This window comes from Cervus elaphus, chromosome 5, assembly GCF_910594005.1.
Source record: "Cervus elaphus chromosome 5, mCerEla1.1, whole genome shotgun sequence".
Lineage (NCBI taxonomy): Eukaryota > Metazoa > Chordata > Mammalia > Artiodactyla > Cervidae > Cervus > Cervus elaphus.
Window position 1 is genome coordinate 101928529 of NC_057819.1, and position 23476 is coordinate 101952004.

Below are 23476 nucleotides of genomic sequence, written 5' to 3' on the forward strand. Positions count from 1 at the left end.
TTAACTAGCATAGCTGTGACTCTAAATCCTTGCTGCTTTATTTAATCAAGGACCCCAGAGTAATTGACCCCTAGATAATGAAACCCACTCTCAGCTGTCTACATAAGCAATTATTTAAATAGTTAGGAGACAGGATAATAAAGTAATTGCCCAGTGCTTTTGAGTTCAATAGGTTAACTCTACAGAGTTTAATTAAAATTTGATAGTAAATGCCTACTCCAGGCAGAATATTTCATTAGTCTTCATCATGACCTAGGTAAAATATTCCTTATAATTATGTTCTACTGGTTTTAAATTCTCTTCTCATGAAGCAGGTTCCTTATTGCTAATTAGGATTCCCACACTGGGGAAAGGAGGCTTCCCACAGTAGCTTCCTCATGAGAGAGGGATGCACTGTAGAAGAGTAAATTGGGGTTCTACTAGCTTGTTTTTAAATGTCTACATAGTGAAACCAAATTGTAAGCTTTAAAAAGTATTTTAAAAAAGCACTCTGGCAATGGCTGTGATAAAATTTCAGTCACATTCTTTTTGATATTAAGAAATTATTTTTTCTAGTTCCTGCTTGAAATATGTATGGTACTGAGAAAATTTAGGTTTCTTGGTAAGCAGAAGTGTGTGTAGAAATTAGGTCAAAAGGAAGATTTATCTTGAAAGTTCTGTCCTTTTTCTTGGAGAGATAGGTGGTTCCGAGGAAAAGCTTTTCCCTCTGAAGGAAATAAAATCTGTAACTACAAAGTAACTGTGAGGTTTGAGTGGTATGAAACTGTCTAACTTTCTCATGCTCTCCCAGGCCTTTCTTTATAGCAGTGTTGGAACCCTGCTTTCGTTCTGCATTCGTGTTCATTTCTGTCACTGTCATCTGCAGTCTATCTCATGTAAAAAGCTCCACAGTCTTTCCAGGCACTGTTCTTTCCTATCCTCCTCCATCCTCCATGCTACTACCAGAATTACATCAACTCTCCTCCACATGAAATATGACTAGGTAGATGTTTGTCCTAATTCCTCAGGCCTGCGTGTGGGACCGTGCCCCTCACAGTCAGGTCTCAGCATCCGTCTCTGGCCTTCTCAGATGCCCTTTGTTCATGGAGCCTCTGCTTCAACTATTCTGAAATCTCATGCTGTTTTCTCTTCTTAGAATGCTCATCTCCTTTTCTCTTTCACATGATAGCTATCTACTCATCTGTTAGGAGATAACTCCGTCTCCTCTGAGATGCCTTTCTGGATTCCCCAGGTTCGCATCTCATTCTCTGTTGTTACCACACTTTGTTTTCATGCTTCTCTTAGAGTATGCATACTGTACCAGAATCTGAATTGCCATGACTTGCTGGCTTGAGGTCTTCAAGAGCAGGGACACAGTGGTCATATCCACGGTGCCCATTTCTGTACAGACACGTCCTTGGTACTCAGTAAAAATGGTTGAATGGAATTGAGTGTCCATTAAACACCTTTGCTTCATTTCATTTGCCTTCTATTAAAGTTGGTTCACTGACCACATTCATTTTTTGTCATCATCTCTGATTGCACACAGTAGGAGCATAACAAATGTTGAATGAATGACTTAGTTCTAATAGCACTGTTGAGCTTGTAATTAAGAGGCACATGTATTTTTAGATTGCAAAATTCTTTGCAGGTTTATTTCCTTGATATTAAAATTACATTTGACAGTGACAAAGAATTTCACATTTTGTGCATTTCTTTGGTCACCTTTTCGCCTTAAAATGAATTACTCTTCACTTATGACTTTTGTGTGAACCTCCCGGCTCTTCAGCCGCAGCTTGTTGACCTGGGACTCGGCAATGTCAGCCCGTTCCTCAGCCTCCTCCAGCTCGTGCTGGAGTTTGCGGAATTTGGCAAGATTGACATTGGATTGTTCCTCCTGAGAAAAGAAATGCATTTGAGAGAACAAGAAAATGTGACATTTCCTGATTCTTACTGCCTTTGTTACTAGGAGCAGCTACAGGATTTGCTTCGTAAGTGAGAAGCAGAAGGTTCTGTTCTTTGGTGATATACCTGTTTGGGACAGGGCATCCCACACATTCGCCTCTGTGTTGTTTGGGCTTACAACTCCCTGTTCATTATCTCTTATTTAACTCTCTTCTTGGCAAACTTAAGATGCTACAGTGACAACAGGGAGATCAAAGTAGCAGGAATTTGAATCAACCTTCTTTCTGTAAAACAAACTCTTAAAAGTAGGTACCGTGGTAGTATTGGGTGCAGAGAACCTTAAGGAAGGATTTTAGAATTAACAGTATGAGAAAGCACGCATAAGTGCTCAGTTGCTAAGTTGTCTCCGACTCTTTGTGACCCCATGGACTGTAGCCCACCGGGCTCCTCAGTCCATGGGATTTCCGAGGCAAGAATACTGGAGTAAGTTGCCATGTCCTTTTCTAGGGTATCTTTCTGACCCAGGGATTGAACCAGAGTCTCCTGCATTGGCAGGAGGTTTCTTCACTATTGAGCCACCTGGGAAGCCCATGAGAAAGAACTGCAACCAAATGAAAAAGAAATGTTCAGAGGTGGATTCATCATAAACTTAAATAAGGCTTAGATTCAGAGCCCTCATTTGCACACCTCTGTGAGTACTCATTGTTGCTGAGTGTTCTAGATAGGGAGGGAAGTGAGTTATAACCAAGAAACATTTCTATACTACCATGTCTGGCAAACTGCTTAAAGAGATCTCAGAAGAAATGAACCTGAATCTCCAAGGCTCCAGTAATTAGTGTTATGGTTTCTTTCCTTCTAAATATTCATTTTTCAAACCCAATTTCATATTACCAATTCTGTGTTCTTTGCCTTAAAAAAAGCATCTTAAATTCTTTGACCTTTTGTCTCCACAAAACCTGGCCCTGCTCCTGAACCTTTCTCTCTTGCTTAGAGGTACTCACAGCTTCTTCAGCTTGTCTCTTGTAGGCTTTAACTTTGCTTTGTAACTTGTCCACCAAGTCCTGCAGCCTGAGAACATTCTTGCGGTCCTCCTCAGTCTGGAATAAAAGAGGTAGCAAATAGATAGTGTCATAATTTGAAAACAATTTATTTTTATTTTCTTGAAAGCAGTAGGCCTGAATTACATGGAAAGGCTTGTCACCTGATAAGTGAGTTCCTTCACTCTTCTCTCATGTTTCCGAAGACCCTTGACAGCCTCAGCATTGCGCTTCTGTTCATTTTCAACCTCATTTTCAAGCTCCCTCACCTGCAAGAGTACAAAGATGGTTAGCCACTTGGCTGTAACTAGCAGCATGAACAGGCTGGGAGTTGAACAGGTTGGGAGACCCACCCTGGCCTCTAGTTTCTGGATCTGCTTCTTCCCACCCTTCAGGGCCAGCTGCTCAGCCTCATCTAAGCGGTGTTGCAGGTCCTTCACCGTCTGCTCCAGGTTCTTCTTCATCCGCTCCAGGTGGGCACTGGTGTCCTGCTCCTTCTTCAGCTCCTCAGCCATCATGGCCGCCTAATTGGCAGTAAAACAAAACTAGTTGAGAAAGGTGAGACAGCCCATCAAGATTCTAGCTTGACCACCCGGCATGGCCCTCTGCTCACATCAGTGATGGCCTTCTTGGCCTTCTCTTCTGCGTTGTGAGCTTCCTGGATAATGTCCTCCATCTCTCCCTGGATTTGAGTGATGTCTGTCTCTAGCTTCTTCTTGGTGTTGATCAGGCTAGTGTTCTGTTTCAAATTAGTAAAAAAAGAAGACAAAGTCATTTAATTGTATTATACCTATTTACATTGTTATTTTTACTAGGCATTAACATTACTGATCATAAATATTCAGAATAAACACCAAATCAAAGGTAGACTCTGTTTCACTTCTCTTCTTTCTACCTACCTACATGTATTAATAAAAATTCTTTTAGATTCTTCCAGATGAAAATTGATTTTGGATACCAAGCATATTCAACTGTTATCAGTGGCTGCTGTAAGTATAAAGCATGACCACTGCCCCAGGAAAAAATGTGAAGTGCTGCAGGTAGCATCACATAGCTCATGATGAATGGATTATTAATTTTTAGTTGTTTTTCACATTTGTTGGCTCTATATGGATAAATAGCATCATTATTGGTACAAAAATGAACCAAGGATCTCTTACATTTTTAGAAAGTTGATAGTATTTGAAATATGCAGTCAATTCAAGGATACTAATGATGAGTAACAAAAATGCATTTTAACTTGATTTTAAAATTATTTTGTAGTATGTGATTTTAACTTTTCATGATGGCTATTTCCATATATTGCAACTTTAAAAAAGTATACAATAATATATGTTTATTGTAAAAAAAAAATAGTTGACATACAAATTAGCAAAGGAGAGACAAAGAATAATTACTATATTCTTACTACCCAGAGATAACTGTTGATAAAACCTTTGCTTACACTTCTGGATGTTTTCTGTGTATTTTTAAAAGAAAGGATAATGCTTTTTATATGATTAAATTGCTTTTTTAACTTATTATGTTGTGAATATATTTCCATAACATTTATTACATGAATATTAAGTGCTGCGTATTAGCCTTTGTGAGGATATAGCCACCACTGATTTAACAAATCCATTATAAACAACAAATGCTGACTAGAGGTACTGTGGCCTTCCTGCATTTGATTTATCTCTTTGCAGCTTAGAGTTACAAGATAAGACGTGTTACCGATGTTGTAAATATGATTGTTAGTAGGGGGTCTTTTGTGCTTTTTTTTAAACAGAAGTTTCTAGAACAGTAAATTATTTCAAATCAACATGATTAAGCCAGCCTATAAATGTATTTGTGAATCTGCTGGACCCCGGTGCGTATTTACTGCTGTACATTTTCCTGACCTCCTGGGAGGGACCCTTGCCAAGGTTCCTCCTTACTGTTGAACAAGCTTATCCTCTGCAATGGTCTTCAGCTTCAGGGAGTGCATTTGCTCAACCATAGTCCCAGACCTCACCTGTGTGTGCAGGAGCTGCACACGCTCACTGGCGTCCAAAAGCTCTTGCTCTGCCATTCGCCTGCTCCTCTCTGTCTGTTCCAGCGATGCCCTCAGCTCTTCAATCTCAGCCTGCATCAGGTTGGCTCTGCGCTCAACCATGGCCAGCTGCTCCTTAAGGTCATCCTGGCCCCTGATGGCATCATCCAAGTGGAGCTGAGTGTCCTGCGCAGATGGAGCAAAGGGCTGTTACTCATGCTCCAGTTAAAGCAAATACAACTTTAGGGTCATGTACACACATTGATCTTGACAACTGAGTGCTTGATTGGACAGGAAAAATCCTCAAGTCTCTTTAAAGACAAATTCTTTGTAGCTTGGGTGGCAGTTCTACCCAAGAATGTGATGTTATATTATTTTAGATCCTGAGTCATTAAAGAAAATGCTACGAATAAAGCTATACAATTTTGGATTAGGAAAGTATCCTTAGAGATGAGCTAATAAAATGGTCTTATTTTATAAATGTTAAATAAACAGAGATATACACATTATGTTTCTATTTATACATTAAACACATGCAGTCCATGTAAGTGAAGTGATTTGTGCAGTGGTATGTAGCTAAAATTGTTCATTACTACCTCTGTGTTGTCACCCCTCATCACTTTGTCTTCTTTTCAAATGACAAAGTAAATTCTGCCCTGGGCTTTTAAGAATTAAGCTGTTTTTTCAACTGTGTGCAGCAAAACTTCAACTAATTACTGTACTATTCAGATGACTTATGGCTTATAGTCCTCCTGAAATACTAAAATTTGAGTCACACAATTACTCCCAGACAGTATGACGCCATGTTTGTTTATCCTAATGTACCTTCAGTACTCCTTGTGTGTTTCTAAGATTCTTTATTGCCTCAGTAGCCTGGCGATTGGCATGGTTCAGCTGGATTTCCATTTCATTGAGGTCTCCCTCCATCTTCTTCTTGATCCTCAGGGCATCATTCCTGCTCCTGATCTCAGCATCTAGGGTGCTCTGCATTGACTCCACAACTCTGAGATGGTTCCTCTTTAGCTGATCAATTTCTTCATCTTTTTCAGCAATTTTCCGGTCGATCTCTGATTTCACCTGATTTAACTCAAGTTGGATGCGAAGGATTTTGCCTTCTTCGTGCTCAAGAGATGCCTTTAGAAAAAGAAACATTTAAATTATCTAAGGAGTGCTTTGGGGGGTACATTATGATGATTTCTTCAAGAAGGCATTAGAAAAACTCACAAACTCTAATACAGCTTAGTTTAGCCTTTTACTCTATATTCCTAAGGTACAATTCAATATTTCTTACTGAATAACATGAGTTATCCCCTGAAAGTTTGCAACGTGATAGATCTCAGTGGCTATTAATTTTTCAATTTATGTATAATGCATAGGTGAGCAAACAAAACATGTACCTCTGCTTCCTCTAGAGCAGCCTGTAGTTCACCCTTCTCTTGTTCTATTTGTTTCTTTACTTTCTCCAGTTCATGGATATGCTTTCCTCCCTCTGCAATTTGCTCAGTCAGGTCAGAAATCTCCTCTGTAGTTTAATAATAAAATACAAAGTTCAGTTGAGAAAGATGAAAAATTGAAAAGATACCTGTCTACCATTTTTGAAATAGAAAGGTTACAAAGACTCACGCTGTAAGTTCTTGTTTTCTCTCTTTAGGGTTTCAAGTTGGTCCAGGGACTCCTCATAGGCATTCTTGACTTTGAACAGCTCAGTGCTGAGAGAGCGGGACTCCTTCTGGGAGGCCTCAAGCTCAGCCTGAGTTTCCTCATACTTCTGTTTCCATTCTGATAGGACCTGAAAAGCAGTAAATTGTCAGCTGATGAAGAAAGGGAGACTAAATATTAATAAAACACGGGTGGAGTTTGTATAGGCTGAGCCACCTTGTCAAAGTTCCTCTGCTTCTTATCGAGAGCCGCGCAGGCAGCATTGGACCTCTCCACGTCGAGCTTGAGGTCCTCAACCTCATTCTGGAGCCGCTGCTTGGTCTTCTCAAGGGAGGCACATTTGGCATTCACCGCTTCTACATGTTCCTCAGCATCCTGCAGACGCTGGGCCAGCTTCTTCCTGAGAAGTTGGTCAGTGTGAGTGACCAAGCACAGAGTCAGTTACCACCATGAACTTTATAAAGCTGCTGGCTAGCATATTTTCCCCAAGACTTTTTGCTCCTTTGCCCATAAGTTATTACAGTTTTCTAAAATACCTTCTTAGCACCTGTTTTATCTCTCCTGTGATTCTGTTTTCCCTAGTGAATTCTTTTTTTATCTTGGAGATATTCAACAATGTGTGAGGTCATTTTGGTGTGTTTGCTGGTGGTAATGGTTGAGGGGGTGTGGAGATTCTGAGTAAGCACTTTAGTGGAGCAAGCAATGTGAAGATGTGAGGGTGAGGAAAAAGGGACAGCCATGAACAGGAAGCCCGGCATTAAAGACTTTTAACTCTGAATAGGATCCTCAACCATTTTCTAGTATTGTCCTCTTTACAAAGGGGGAAACTGTGGCCCAGAGTGACACGGTCAATGTCATACAATTAATCAATAGTTTTCTGGGTTTGGTCCCTTGAGAGAATAATATTATTCCCTTATTACACTTCTCCAAAGCCTTATTGCTCCCTTTCAGCCCACACTCATAACCAGGATGCTTCCTCTACAAAAGCTCATCAAACTCTTTCATTCTGTTTAATTCTAACAACTGCTGAGATAAGCCAAACTTTAGAAAACGTCCTTTACTAGAATATAATGGTTATATTCCTTCCATGTGTACCTCCCATGAGTTTTATTCCACAGCATGTGTAATTAGTAAGTTCATTGGTACTGGTTGTTAGTTAAATGACGGGAAAGTATGATAGTCTTATTCTGAACTAATAATACTCCAGGTAAGGATAAATGGATTGCTGTTAATTATAATATTCATAATAATGTACTAGGTAGTCTCAGTACCTCTGTTTTTCCTTATATTAAAGAAAATGAATTATTCTTAATTCATAAAGGATATGCTGATAGTTATTAATTCTTTTTGGTGGAAAGAAATTTAAGTTGCTTTTGTAACAGACCAGAATAGGGTGAGGGCTCTGGTCTTGGCCCATTCTCTAGTGGATATACACTGGGCTGACAGAAGGAGAATATGGTGGAGTCTACCACTCTGCATATTTAGGCTGAAATCCTTCCCCTATCTCCATGGGATAGTCTCTTTCTTTTTTCTTCACTATTTTAAAGCTTCTATTTCTTTCCACCCGCCTTGCTAAGAGCTCATACTTGGCCTCCTCCAGCTCCTCCGTGCGCTGAATGGCATCTGTCTCATACTTGGTCCTCCACTGGGCCACCTCGCTGTTGGCCTTGGACATTGACCTCTGCAGCTCAGCCTTGGCTTCCTGCTCCTCCTCGTACTGTTCCCGCAGCAGGTCACAGTCATGGCGGGCTGACTGCAGGGCGTGGGCCAGGGCACTCTTGGCCTGGACCAACAGAAAGTGTGCACTATAAGTTTATGTTCTGATTACTGATACTCTCAGTGTGGAGTTGGATAGTGTGACATGTTGCAGAGTTCAAGTGACTGAATGTATCAACTGGAGAATTCTCACCTTAGTCTCCTCTTCTAGCTGCCTCTTTAATTCCTCAATTTGTTGTGTAAATGCTTGTTTGCCTCTGGATAGCTGAGATACCATAGCATCTTTCTCATCTAGCTGTCGTGAAAATTCACCTGTGAGAGACAGAATGTGGTGATTTAGTTCTGTTGTCTAGGTGAAGAATAACTTAATGAATGAAATAACACCAGAACTCTGTTATTTCATATGACAAGGAGAGTAACTCAAGAGCTTTATTTGAGAGTAACTCAAATAAACTGTTGAGAAGTTTATTTCTTGCTCTTTTCTTCAAAAAGTGTGGGAGTTTTCTTTGGTACTTTAAGGTTGAGAGGGGGTGGTTTGAGTAATGCTGAGCCAAAAAAAAAAAATCTCTTCAGCCCATTGAGATTAAATTTTTTTCTGATTATAACTTGTAATCATCCTACTGTCTCACAGTAAAAAGACAGAGGAATAACATATCAATGATAAAGGGGTGTACCTGGCCAAAGAAATGATTCCATTTTGATAGGTGTACCCTGCACTCCAGCCTCTCCACGTTCACTGACCTGACTCTGTGTGTAGACGTGCCTTCTGGGCTGACAGTTCATTGATTAGGCGCTGCTGCTCCTCTTCCTTAGTTTTCACTTCACTCAGTTGGTCCTCTAGTGTCCGGCACATTTTCTCAAGGTTTCCCTGTGGTGGGAAGTAGAAAACAGGGAAAGATAACATGCTTCCCTTTGTAAGTCTGGGGAGACTTCTCTTTGTAAGTCTGTAAGTCTTTGCACAAAGGGGCTGAGTTTTCTTTACCTTCCTTTCTACTGCAAAGCCCTGCACAGTGCCTTGGATGCGAAGTCAGAGGCACCTGATTTTGGCTAAATGAATAAATGAGCTATTTAAAAGTTAGATTATTGTCTTTTGGAAAACTAGAACGTCATTTAAATTCTGCATCATGGAGAATATGGTTTTTACATAAGTTTTTTTTTCTGTATTTTCATTGTTTCGTGGTAATAGTGACAAAGTTTAAAGTGATTTTTCTACAAAGGAGACAGGAAGATTGAAATGATTCATTTCAATATAGTAATACCTATTAATAATAATTTTAAAGTTTGAGATAACATCTAAGGCTTGTACAGTTAGATTAGATCATATAGAAACTCAATCATTTTGAGTCACGGTAAATAAGATGAAATGGGACAGGTTAGTACATACCTTGGCTTTGGAGACAGTCTCCATGTTGCTGGCCAGGTCGTCAATCTCCATCTTCATCTCGCTCTTCTCCTTCTCCAGCTTCTGCTTGACCCTCTGCAGGTTGTCGATCTGCTCCCCCAGCTCGGCCACACTGTCCGCGTGCTTCTTGCGAAGAGCGGCCGCCGTGGCCTCGTGCTGCAGCGTGGCCTCCTCCAGGTCCCGGCGCATCTTCTGGAACTCGGCCTCGCGCTTCTTGTTCATCTCAATCTGGGCGGAAGTGGCCCCGCCGGCTTCTTCCAGCCGCTCGCTGATCTCCTCCAGTTCCCGAGAGAGGTCTGAGCGCTGCTTCTCTGCTTTGGCGCGGGAGGCGCGCTCGGCCTCGATCTCCTCCTCCAGCTCCTCGATGCGGGCCTGGAGGTGGGGAGAAGCTCATTGTGAGCTCCTTTGAGCTCATTGGTAATTTTGTCATGTTGCATGAGACTGATGGAAACCATGGACTTACCTGTAACTCCTTGATCTTCTTTTGCAACTGCATCGCGAGGGCCTGTTCATCTTCAATCTTGCTTTGCAGATTGCTCATTTCAAACTCCTTCCTGTTAGGCGAGCAGCATGTTAGCTCACGCTGTGTCCTCTTGCCAGTCTTTTTTATGTGTAACTGAACATTTTTATATGGCTGGTGTTAAGGAGGTGCTAAGTACATGTTTTATAAGTCAGTAATGTAACATTTTGATTAAGTACAAAAGTCAAAGATGTCATTATTTGTATTGTTTTTTTCTGTGTGCCATAAAGGAATATTTTTGAGATCCAGATAGTGAGCCGCTTACAAATGTATTCTGTCATACTCACTTTTTAAGTTTCTCATCCAGTTGCTGCTTATCATTTTCTATATCCATTGTGGATTCTTGGGCCAATTTTAGGTCACCCTCCAGTTTCCTTTTGGCTCTCTCCAAGTCCATGCGCAGTTTCTTCTCTTGTTCCAGAGATCCTTCAAGCTAAGTTTATAATGCATTTTATTTGTTTCGGTTGTTAAGCACTGAACGTAGCTTTCAAAGACACAGGAGTATTTTTAAAGATATAGCAAATAGCATGAAAGCTTTAATTATTATTTCCAAATCAGCAATTAAAGGCTTATGAGCATCCCTGATAGTTGTGTGTCACAATTGTTTATTTCACCTTAAGAGGGAACACTGTGTTTTTCACACTTACGTCATCCACTTGCTGTTCTAGCTTGGTTTTAGATTTGGTCAGGGTGTTGACTTTGTCTTCTTCTGCCTGCAAGTCATCCAGGGTCTGCTGGTGGGCCTCCTGAAGGGCCTTCTTCTCCTTGGTCAGTTTTGCAATGTTTTCATCAAGGCCTGCCATCTCTTCTGTGAGGTTTTTCACCTTTAGAGTTAAACAAATTACAGGAATATTAATGACATCCTGTTGCCTTGATGAGAAACATGGTAATATTTTAGAATAATGTCAACCTGAGATGAAGAATGGAAACAAGAAGTTAACCCAGGCCTATGTAACTGAAAAATATGGGAGATAAAGGTCAAGGTAAATGGATAAAGATGATGAAGACTAAAGAGATGACATAATTATAGCAGTATTATCTTTTCATATTCAATAATTTCAGGATTAAACATGCAGTTGAAATACATCAGTTACAAGCTCGCACTTGTAAACACTTTAAAATGTGTCACGATTTGTACCTTGTTCTCTGTGGCATGTTTCTCCTTCTCAACCTTGGCCAGTGTCAGCTCAAGGTCATCTATGTCTTTCTTCAGTTCTGAACATTCGTCCTCCAATTTCCTCTTCTTGGCTGTCAGCTCAGCATTGATCTCTTCCTCATCCTCTGCTCTCTCAGTTAGCTCTTTGATTTTTGCCTCAAGTTGGATTTTGGTTTTAATCAACTGGTCACACCTTTCCTCTGCATCAGCCAAGCCATCTGCTTCCTAGAGGGGGAAAGGAAACATATTCATTTGTTTAAGCTGTATCTGCAAATACACAACAATGTATTAAAGGGAGTAAACTTCCATGACTCAGTGAGAATGGTCAACACATATGCCAACTAACCTGTCAACTTAATCAAATGGACAAAATGTTAGTAATTGCAGTCTACTGATTAAATAAATATAATAGTGAATTTCTTCCAAATATCCATGTGTGGAAGGTCAAATCAGTAAAATTAGCCTTTTGGCAAAATCTGCTCCTTGGCTACTTTGGAAAAGTTACTTATTCATTCTAGGGATCAGTTTTCTCACATTTGAGGGGGGATTAATTTATTCTTTTTTTCTGTCCTGGTAAAAACAACATAACTTCCATTTTATGCACAAAAACATTTATTAAGAGGAGAACATTATAATGCAAGGGAAGGTTCTAGAAAGAAAGGAAAATGTTTATGGATTTTTTTGTGTGTGACTTTGCTCACCGATGACTGAACTATGCATGAATGTGCATTGAACGTATAGGACATAATTTGTGACTGCGTCTACTCTTCTTTAGGTCTGAGTTTTACAATTTTTGAAGGGTAAACAATTACAACAAATGTTTCAGTGGAAACCATTTATTTATAAACCTTCAGTTTAAAAAAGCCTCATATCCAGTCAGTGATTGGATGGTATGTAGCTGAACTGTGCAATGTCTCATACTCACAGATTGAACTTGGAGTTGTAAGTCGTTTTTCTCTTGCATCAGAGTCACCATTTTCTCTTCAAGTTCTTTCCTTTTTGCCTCTGACTTAGCCAGCTCTTCTTTGGTCTTCTCAAATTCTTCCTTCATGTTGGCCATCTCCTTCTCTGTCTCTGCACTCTTGAGGAGGGGCTTGATCTTGAAATACAGCTTCATCCAGGGCCAGTGCTTGACGTTCATGAAAGCACGGACATTGTACTGGATGCAGAAGATAGATTCTCTGTTGGAAGAAAAGATGCAAGTGAAGAAGAATGTGGAAAGTTAACATCTCTCAACAAAAATAATGACTGGGCTAAGCTATGAAAATGTGGAGAAATGAGACTTGTACTTGTTTGCTCACCTTCTCTCCACCATCTTCTTGAACTCCACTCTCATCAGGAACCCTCTGCAAATGGCCTGAGTGCGTGTGATGAGCTGAGCCAGCTTTTCATCTCGCATCTCCTCTAGAATTCCCAGCAGGCCAGCCTTAAAGAAAACCTTGCCAAAGAACAAGTTAAATATGTTACTTCTGCTCATAAGAAAGCCCAAAGGGGGTGAATTATGATAGAAATTAGGGTTGCTGGTACCTTGGTGTGACCGAATTTGTACTGGGTGTGGTCAATGTCAATAGACCCTAAAAGTTTCTCAGAAGCCTTCTTGCTGTCAATGAACTGACCCTCTGGGATAGCACTTGCATTTAGAACCTTATATCTGTCAGAATAAAAAGAATAAAAATGTGGGTTTTTGCTGAAAAAAAAATGAAACTCTTGGTAGCTACCATTGAAAAAAATTAGAGTTTTGGAGAAAAAAATTCCATTAAAACCATCAATGCCTTTTGTAAAACTTGAGAAGATAGGATGAAAAACTTAATGACTATATAAACCAAGGCTTCTTTCTTTTACAGTCACCTTTAAAATGGCTGAAGCTCATTTTTCAAAAAAAAGTGTTACAAATGAACTGTGTGGCAATTTTTATATAGACTAACACACTAAAAGAGAAAAATAAAGAGACACAAACCTCTGTTTGAAGTCTGCATACAGGATTCTGCTGGGGAAGCCCTTCCTACAGATGCGGATGCCCTCCAGCACCCCGTTACACCTTAGCTGGTGCAGGACCAGCTCGTGCTCCATGGCCCCTAAAAAAAGACATGTTCTCCATATAATAGTCTCCTGAGAAGTCACACTGGAGCTTGTCTGGGTATCAGAAGTGCCTTACCAGGAGTTTTAGTTTCATTGGGGATGATGCAGCGTACAAAGTGGGGGTGAGTGCTCCTCAGGTTGGTCATCAGCTTATTCAGATTCTCCTGTGGAACCATGTTAAAAGTTTCAAAATAATTTCTAGTTGCATCAACATGAGAGTTCCTATCAATGATCCTTAGTGAATTTGCCCCCATTTCATATTTTAATGAGCTGTCTCAATGAAGAATTAGTCATAATGACCAGGAGAAATCGTATGTATGCAGTATAGAGAGGAAATTATCGACTACAAAAAATCAGCCAACTTCAGTTTATTTTCCTCAAGCACTGCCAATCAGAGAAAATTTGTATTGAGACTTCAGTCATATGAAGTAGATGTAACTGACTACATCTGCTTCAAAGAGGGTTTGATTTCATGTGAAATTTGCTTACTACCAGAGCTTTTAGATATAGGGCTTAAGGGGTAAATGATTAATTTATCCTAAAAGTTGATGTGAAGAAGAGACACACCATGGGTCTTTTTGCTAAATTTTTCCTTAAGGAATTTTCCAGTTTTTTTTTTTTTAAGTATGTCACTACCTCAGTTTCTCCATATATTTCTTTAAAATAATTTTTTTAAGTTATGGTAATACTATTTTTTAAAAGTAATCCTTTGGAATTCAAGAATATACTGTACCCTGAAAAGAGCTGACACAGTCTGGAAAGAAGAACCCTTCTTCTTGCCACCTTTCTTTCCACCGCCACCCTCTGAAATATGAAATGGAAAAATTAAAATTATTTACAATGATCCATAGACATCAAGGCTGCCAAAATTCCCTTGAGAATTTAAATTTGCATGCATTCACTTGTGTCATTCCTATTCTTTCCATGTCTCTCCCCCTTCAACTTTAGATTAAGAAAATATGTGTTGGTTCATGTAATAGGCATTTAGAACAACAGCAACAAAAACAAAAAAAAAAACTTGTGGGTGCAAAGAATATATGTGGGGAAGGGATGGGACACAGCTACTCCAAACTGGCCAAGTCTGTCCTCTGAAGGAAGTGCCCAGGAGACAGAGTAGTAATGCCTCCTTAGTGCACACAATTCCTGGAGGGAAGGCAGTTGCATGCTTGGTCCCAGGTGGGTGAACCTCTGGTAACCTGCAAGGAAGTCTTATTTCCTATTTGCCCATACCTTTGTCCTGTTATTTGCACATTTGGGGTTTAGGAGAATAGAACTTCAATTTCTTAGGCACTGGTGGGCTGACAAAAGATGTCCTCGTTTCTAGCTTAGCTGAATCCTTGAAAAACCCAATATTGTTAAAATGCTATAAATGAGCTCTATAATCCGAGTAGTCCCTTAAGCTCTTGGAGGCTCTGTTTCCTCATTGGTGAAATGAGGCTATAGACAAAGGATCCATAGTGTCAACTTGTAGCTTTGAAAGTCTGTGATCTTAGAATGATACCATGCTTATTAAATATACCTCTTTCTATTAGCTCCACATTGGCCAGTATTTTCAATGGTAGATTTTGCTATATCTGTCTCTGATAAGCAAGGTAATTCTGTTTTGAGACTCTTAAGGATATATAATTGATCTTAAAAATGACCTTCAGCACTTGGACCTCCAGCGAAGAGGAAAGCCAGAGTCTTCATTGCAGACTTCTGGTACAGCCCAACCACCGTCTCATTCAGGGGGTCCTTGTTCTTGTCCAGCCAGCCAGTGATGTTGTAGTCCACAGTGCCCGCATAGTGCACCAGGGAGAAGTGGGCCTCAGCCTTGCCCTTGGCAGGTTTGGGTTTCTGGAAGTTGTTGGACCTTCCAAGATGCTGTTCATAAAGCTTGTTCTTGAAGGAGGTGTCTGTGGCCTTGGGGAACATGCACTCCTCTTCCAGGATGGAGAAGATGCCCATAGGCTGAGAGAATGAAAAGAAACATGCCACTTGAATTGTCTGCCTGCAGAAATAATGGGTAGCATTCTGATCTGACTTGAGTAAATATATCGTATCATTCTTTAGTTAGTGAAAACTCATTTCTTCGGTCAGAAGTTGTTAAATGGCAAGTATTAATTGGGTGCCTATCAACACCCAGGTGTGTGCTGGGCTCTGGGATATGATGGGGAGTAGGATGAATAAGGAAGGACCTCTGGTGGAGTTTGTGTCTTTGCCCCAAAGCCTTGGAGCAATGTTTCTCCAAGTGTGACTTGCAAATAGGTTGTGTCAGAAACACCTGGTAAAAATGCAGATTCCAAGGCTCTACCCCACCCTTACCCAAAACTATTTCTAAGAGTGAGTTTAGGGGAATGTGCAGGTTTACTCAGTACTTGCAGGGTCTTTGGCACAACTGAGAGCCCCTGCTTTAAAGTGCTAGGAACTCCACCTTCAAATGCCAGCAGTGATGACTCCAAAACTGACAAAGAAATAAGTGAATCATGCTCTCCTCAGAGCTCTTTAATAAGGAAAGATGGTTTAAGAATCAGACTTGTCATCAGACTATGAGGAAGGGTAGAGTTCTGGACTCTAGGAAAGACTCAGTCTCCTTTCATCAGATCATCTCCCTCAGAGTTGGCCAAAGGACCTTCCCTGATCTTAGTTACCAATAGAAACCTTTTACCAGAGTGTGCAGTGAGATTTGTGATTTTCTTTTAAATACAGGTCAGCAGGGTGACCTGTGGTCTGAGAAAGGAAAGCGAACCTTCTCGATGAGCTCGATGCAGGCGGCCAGGTCCATCCCGAAGTCAATGAACTCCCACTCAATGCCTTCCTTCTTGTACTCCTCCTGCTCCAGCACGAACATGTGGTGGTTGAAAAACTGTTGCAGTTTCTCATTGGTGAAGTTGATGCACAGCTGCTCCAGGCTGTTGAACTAAATAAGTAGAAAATACAAATGAACATTCTTCTCGTGATAACAGCTTCTCCTCGAAAGGACTCTTCTTACACAGTTAGCCTAACTGCTCCCTGCATGAAAACACAACCTGACTCAGAGCGATGTCCCCATACACAGAGGTCAAAGAGGTTCCGAGACACGGGTGAACCTTGCAAATACTAGGCTGAGCGAAGGAAGCCAGGTTCAAAGCTCTACGTAGTTTATGATGCCATTTATATGAAATGTCCAGATTAAGCATATCCTTACAGACAGGAAACAGATTTCTAGGGGGTGAAGTAAGAGGGAAATGGGAACTGACTGCTTAGTGGGGAGTGGTTGCCCACTCGGGGGATGAAAATGTCTTAAAATCTATTGCACTGGTCTGTAAATATATCAGAATCCATTGAATTCAGTACTTTAACAGGGTGAACTGCATGAGATGTGAATTATATCTCAGTAAAAAAAACTGTTATTGAAAACTCTCAAAGAGGTTGCCGGTTTACACTGTCCTTAGCTCTCATTTGAAAACATGTGGATTACTCTTCGTATTGTTGCTTGGAACAAGATTATTCCTCTCTTCCCATGTTGGGTTGAGGATTTCTGGAAATGCTTTTGTTCCTAAACCCAGAAAATCTCATCCAGTGTCCATGAGTGTACCCAGAGAAAGTTGTGGAAATGAGACCTCTGGATCAGAACACCTGAGACACTGCTGTTGGGGAGGAGACTTGGGTAAACTGTATGGGAGGTATTCTGTCTTAAGCAGATGAATTTGAGTTTCTTTATCATGCCATTTCCATCCCCTCTACTGGCCATGGAGGGCAGGTAGGAGTCTCAGAATTGGTCTTTGAATTTGTCCTTGTCTCCCACACAGCCATCTCTGCTAACTATGAAAGTGCTAACTGTGTGCTGGGGGATGGTGCTTAGGTCTTTTTTAGGTTTTCACTATTTATTTATAACAAATATTCCATGTCCGGGATCCTCTTCAGTTAAAAATATGGAACGAATTTGCGTGTCATCCTTGCTCAGGGCCCATGCTAATCTTCTCTGTATTGTTCCAATTTTAGCATATGTGCTGCCAAAGCGAGCACGGTGCTTAAGTCTTTAAATCCAGAAATCTTGTAATTGCAAAAGATTCACGGAAGTCGATCTGTTATCTGGGGTGCTACATGCTTTCTATACAGGTTTTAGTTGAATTTACCCTGTTTGGGGTCAATATCATTTCCATTATCCAAGTTCACAGGTAGGAAATGACATTGGTGGAGTTTGAACACAAAGTTGATGCCGTTTCATGGACTTTTTGATTGTCTTCCATGTGTCAATTTAAGGTGTTATAGTGTTAGCTGTTGTTTTATAGACCCTTTCTAGTAATGATTGCAGCAGCAAGATTGGTAAAGTTTTCTCCTGCAAAGTTTCTGCTTACTCACATCAAAGATCTCAAAACCAGCGATGTCCAAAACCCCGATGAAGTACTGTCTGGGCTGCTTGGTGTCCAGCTGCTGGTTGATGCGGGTGACCATCCACAGGAACATCTTCTCATAGACGGCTTTGGCCAGAGCACCCACTGCATTATATACCTTCATGGACAGAGTAATAATTGTTGCTCTTATTAAAGACATGACCTGAAGGCCTGGAAAATGTGTGACTCACAGAGGTTGTGCCCTTACCTGCTGCACAGTCTGGCCTTTGGTGACAAACTCATTGCCGACCTTGACTCTGGGGTAGCAGAGGGCTTTGAGCAGGTCAGCAGAGTTCAGACCCTGGAGGTAGGCGGCCTTGTCAGCAACTGCAGAGACACAATTCAGACATCCAGCATGGCCTACTGTGGCCCCACAACACCTAGGGGCAGAGTAAGGAGGGAATCACTGCTATGTGGGGTTTGGTTTGTGTGTCCATCAGATGCTCAGGTGTAAAGGAGACATGAGTTTGGAGTTGCCTGTTTTCTCTCGTTTAACCCAGTTGGGGGTTCATTTGGTACCTTCAGTGCCATCTGGCTCTGCTTGCTCCTCACGCTGCTTTTGCTTGAATTTCAGGTTCCCATAATGCATTACTGCCCCCGTGAGCTTGTAGATGGACACTCTTTCATCAGAAGTGAAGCCCAGGATTTCAATGGCACTCTGCCAGGAGAGATGAGAAGACAGAATTAGGACATAAGACACAAACTTATTCAGGAGAATTTATACTGTGTCCTGAATCACACCTACAGCAGGGTTGTCACTGTCATTCCCATATATAACAACTCATTTTAAAAACTGCATGTGAAACTTACATCTGTGGCTATCAGCTCTTCTTGGTCATCGATGCTAGGGACTGTGATCTCCCCTTGACTCACAAAGGCGTAATCATATGGGTTGGTGGTGATGAGGAGCATTTCTGGGTACATAGAATTCAGGGTGTATGTTTTGCATTAGAAGGGACTAATAAAGATGTTAGCTTTTAACTCAATACATTTAAGCTCTTTCGTACCAATTAGCTCTGGCTTCTTGTTAGACATGATCTGATAAAAAATATGGTAGCTTCTTTCTGCCTTCAGCTGGAAAGTGACTCTAGACTTCTCCAGAAGATCTGCAATGGCAAGTGGACATGGAATTAGATGGAAAATTTATAAAGTTCTTGGAGTGACTTTGGATCGTAGGTTCATGAAGTAAAAACTTCATTGGCCCCTTGTGATTTCAGCTAATGGTCTGATGAGGTACCGCATAATTTTGTCTTTACCACTGTGGTTAGTCTTACCCCTCTTGAAGGAAACTAAAGTTGTCTGTCTCAAGACATATTCATTTCTCATACATAGGACCCTTGACAATTGGTTCTTGATAACCTGTTCCTCCTCAGGGTCTCTGCTCACTTAATAATAGAGTAGTTACTAAGAGCAATATTTATCAAGCTCACACTACGGAGGAAATTTCATACACTAAACCCAACTAATGCACCCCTAGTCTTAGTTTTTTCTTAGAAAAATTTGAAATGTCTTGTGAGGCTGAAATCCTTCTGATAAGCCCAGCAATTCCTGGCAGTTTCTATAGCAGAGTTAGCTCCTGACTGAACTGGGTGAAGCACACCTTCGGGTCTGGTTAGACTGGCATTTCCCAAGGGCATGTTTGGTGTTGCACAGGCTCCTAGGCCCAGCAGGAGCTGGAAGATGTTCCTCCAGTCCATCACTGTCACTCCAGATTCCATTTAGGACGTCCTGTTACTCACATGTTTCAATATCAGCAGAAGCCAGTTTCCCTGTGGTCCCGAAGTGGATCCTGATGAATTTACCCTTGCAAGTGAAAAAGACGATGTTAGATACAAAACAGCACATGAGTAAAAGAGATTGAAATAACAACTGAGACATGCCTTTGTGGGCATTTAAGACCTGACAAAACCCTTTTGTGACCCAGAGACTCACAAAGCGAGAGGAATTGTCATTCCTCACGGTCTTGGCGTTGCCAAAGGCCTCCAGCAGGGGGTTGGCACTGATGATCTGATCCTCCAGAGTCCCCTGCCAAGGCAAAAGCAGTGCTCACATCTGGGGCTTGGGAGTTTCTCACCTGACAGCCCACATGCTGACCTGGCAACCTGACCCACCTGCATTTTGCCTGAAGTTGGTTCCTCCTTCTTCTTCTCCCCAGTGACTGCAATTGTTGCAAAGTACTGGATGACACGTTTCGTGTTCACAGTCTTTCCTGCCCCGGATTCTCCGCTGTCAAACAAAAACCAAGTCAGTAGCGGTCCCAAAGCCAGCAGCTATGTCAGTCGTGAAAACAAAGCATCACGTCTACTTACGTGATCAGGATTGACTGGTTCTCTCGGTCTATAAAAGAGAAATTATAGACAGTCAATACCATTTTTTAATATATTTGTAAATGGTAAATTAAGAAAATGGCATGAACCTAGTATTTTTCAGCAATCCTGAGGGCTTGGTGGTCCCCAGACCCAGCACCTTTTCCAGCTCCCCTCTCTCCTGCTCCCTGAGGCTCCCCCCATCACATCAGCTTACAGATCACTGCTGAAACAGAATGCTGCAAGGAAGCAGCAGACTTTCTCTGTTTATACTCCACACTAAATGCACAAGTGGACTGGGGTTTTCAGATGGATTTAGATGACAAGTTAGCAGCATGTTTATTGTAAGTACAAGAAGTAATGAAAAGAAAAAGGCATTAGAGATATTTTTAGCATGGGAGAAGGAGTCAGTATAGTAAAGGTGGTAGCTTTGGAAGTAATCATGGCCTTAGTCGTATTTTCAGGGAAAACTAAAGGCTCATTTTGATGTTCTGCTCTCTCTGAAGAGGAAATCTCTCAGTCCTTTTCCCAAGGTGCCATTGTGCCTTAGAATGGTCTAGCTGAGACAGCATTCTAGGAAGAAGATTCACAGTATGATCACTTTAATTCCAGATACACCTTAAAATTTGGAGTGTGTTTTGGTTGGTTCTGGGCAAAGGGCGATGACATTTAGGGGACCACCTCAAAGAGTGTGTTGAGATGAGCAGAGTCTCTTTCTCCTATGGTTAGTCTCTCTCTCCTAGAGTCTCATCTCCTAAAAAGATGCACATGGAAAACATCCAACTCACCAGTCAGCATGAACTGATAGGCGTTGTCAGAGATGGAGAAGATGTGGGGCGGGGCCTCCTGGCGCTTTTTGCCTCGGTAGGCCGTCACCACCTCTGCATTGTACACGGGCAGCCACTTGTAGGGGTTGACGGTGACACAGAAGAGGCCTGAGTAAGTCTGCACCATAAAGGAGAAAAGGAATATAATTATTTCATGAGGACACTAATACTATTTTTCAAAATATTAACCACCTGTGTGAACAGAGTCCATGAGAACAAACTCACGTAGATCATCCAGGCTGCATAACGCTCTTTGAGGTTGTACAGCACAGCGGGCTCGTGCAGGTGGGTCATCATGGCCATGTCCTCGATCTTGTCATATTTAGGAGGGTTCATGGGGAAGACTTGGTCTTCTTTCACAGTCACTGTCTGTCAAGTCAAGTAATCGAGGCCATATCAAAGAACTGTCAGCTCCCCTAACTGGCAGTGGAGCCCCATCTCATCCCCTCCAGATGCTCTACTCACCGCTCCAGTTTCGGTCTTGGCTGTCACCTTCCCTCCTTCCCTGCTCTGCACGGTTGCTTTCACAAAGGACTCCTTAGGGTCCACCACGAAGACTGAGGTCTTGGCATCGAAAGGCTTATTCTGGGCCTCAATGCGCTCCTTTTCAGATTTTCGGAGGTAAGGAGCAGCCTCGCCAAAAATGGCCATCTCAGCGTCGGAACTCATGGCTGCAGGTTACTGGTGGCAGCAGGGCAGCGGATACCTAGATGGAGAGCCAGCTGGATGGTGAACCAGGGTGCAGGTGGACCTCTTCCCATTGCTTTTTGGTCAGTATACTTCAGTGGCTGTGCTTATTCCTCACTCTGACTTGAGGACTTACTCCTGTGTACTATGCCAGTGTGCTGGTAGAGTAGATCACTGATTTGAAAGTCTTATCTTGGTAGCTTAGTATTTGTGATATTTAAGCCTCTATCCTATCATCTATATGATTAGCCATCCTTGACAAATGTGGAGTAATTGACATTTCAACCAGCAACATCTCCGATGTGTTCAGAATTTTTTCTTCTCCTTGCCTTTTTTTTGTTTACTTTTCCAAACCCCCTGCCTTTTTTTTTTTTTGACATTGTGACCATAAAATAAATGGAAAATAACTATTTCTAATGGCTTTACCATCTAAATGAACCTATTTTAAAAACTCAACTACTCAGGCAAATTTTCCTCCTGTCTCAAATTATTAAAATTGGATTTATTAATTGAACGTGAAAATTATTAAAATTGGATGTATCAAAAGGTAAACCTGTTTTTTGAACAAAATTCCATGTTGAAAACAGCTGATAAACACAAATATACTCCTCATTAATTCAAAGGTATTAAGTAAGTAAAAGGATAAGTACAGTGAAAGCTGAAAATGCAACAAATGATTTTGTCCTAAGTCATATAAAAGTCTTTTCCTATAATCTGTTCTTAAAATTTGTGGAAGTCAGTGGTTTATCTAAACAGAAGATAACTTTAAAAGACTCTTGAATTAAAACATCTGAATTCTTAGTAAAATTTCATAGTGATTGTATATCTTTGGTCTATGATTTTTTAAGCTAGATTTCAGCATACTAGTTGCTTTTATCTGATTCTTATTATTTTAGGTACATATTTATATCTATATCTTCCTCTTTCTCTTTCTTTTAAAAAATAGACCAGTCCTCTAAATCTCTCTTCTGAAATGGGTAGCCAGTATAAAGTTTCAAGCCAGAGTGAACTTTTTCCTCACTCACAAATTAACTATGAGAAAATAAGTCCTCTAGCCCAGATGAGTGACCAGAGTTAAAGAAGGTGGAAAGCCATGTGTTGGTTGCCAACAGCAATGACAGCAACAGCCTCAACATTTTGTAGGCTTTCCAGAAGAAGTCTTGGTCCTTAATCATCAGGATTAAACTTCCCTTGACTTAGAAGGTTTGGGTGTTTGCCACATACCGTATCTCTGAAATCTATCTAATTTGTACCTCTAATAGTCTCTTGACAATACTGAAATTTAGACATATTTTCAGATACTGAAACATTTAATGTTAGGGCTTTCTCTTGCAAGGCGAAAAGCTTTTTTTGTTTCTGTGTTTGTTTTCACACCAGGCAGTTTTGAATTAACAATATCCTACTTTGCAGAGATTACTACGGTGCAGTGTATCCACAGAACTCAGAAAGGATGCTTCTCATTTCAGTCTGAGATAAATCATTTCCCACCGTGAGGGTCACAAACCTCCAAGGATCCCCAAGGTCCTTGAATCCACCCGCACAGTGATAATGGTCTCAAGTTGGAACAAGCAACATTCCCAAACTATGTTTTCTCTTCTTTTAATGAATATATCTAACATAGCTGCTATATTAAATATAAACTCATTCAAAATAGTTATTAAAAATAGTAGATTTTTATCATTATGTATATTTCTGATGTAATAGTAAAAGTACACGTTCCAATACATGGAGTGAGGGAGATCCGTTAAATGTTTCAGTTCCATGGAGAAGTCCTTGGAACCATTGACTTAGATCATAGTTTACAAGAGCTGGAGGCACCTGAGTAGTCACGCAGGAT

At 41.0% G+C, this 23476-nt stretch overlaps 1 protein-coding gene, 1 long non-coding RNA gene and 1 pseudogene across 2 annotated transcripts in view; 1 reads left to right on the forward strand and 2 right to left on the reverse strand.

The window, feature by feature from the left end:
* Positions 1-23476, forward strand: part of LOC122694745 — a 154163-nt gene that overhangs the window by 10866 nt on the left and 119821 nt on the right. The window lies entirely within an intron of this gene.
* On the reverse strand, positions 1709-21639 carry LOC122694736 (myosin-4). The gene is made up of 38 exons (XM_043903852.1): positions 21418-21639; positions 21178-21321; positions 20914-21070; positions 20129-20156; positions 19931-20045; positions 19752-19844; positions 19559-19622; positions 18827-18925; positions 18630-18733; positions 18339-18477; positions 18028-18146; positions 17788-17937; positions 16193-16363; positions 15108-15414; positions 14198-14268; positions 13541-13628; positions 13343-13460; positions 12913-13036; positions 12687-12823; positions 12311-12566; positions 11368-11610; positions 10877-11053; positions 10517-10662; positions 10173-10263; positions 9692-10081; positions 9049-9175; positions 8501-8619; positions 8178-8374; positions 6808-6991; positions 6556-6721; positions 6330-6454; positions 5758-6066; positions 4915-5118; positions 3535-3660; positions 3275-3445; positions 3086-3190; positions 2886-2981; positions 1709-1876 (listed from the first exon to the last, which is right to left on the reverse strand). Exons 1-38 carry the CDS (start codon positions 21619-21621, stop codon positions 1724-1726), a joined length of 5817 nt encoding a protein of 1938 aa, XP_043759787.1. The 5' UTR covers positions 21622-21639; the 3' UTR covers positions 1709-1723.
* Positions 17352-17451, reverse strand: LOC122695810 (annotated as a pseudogene).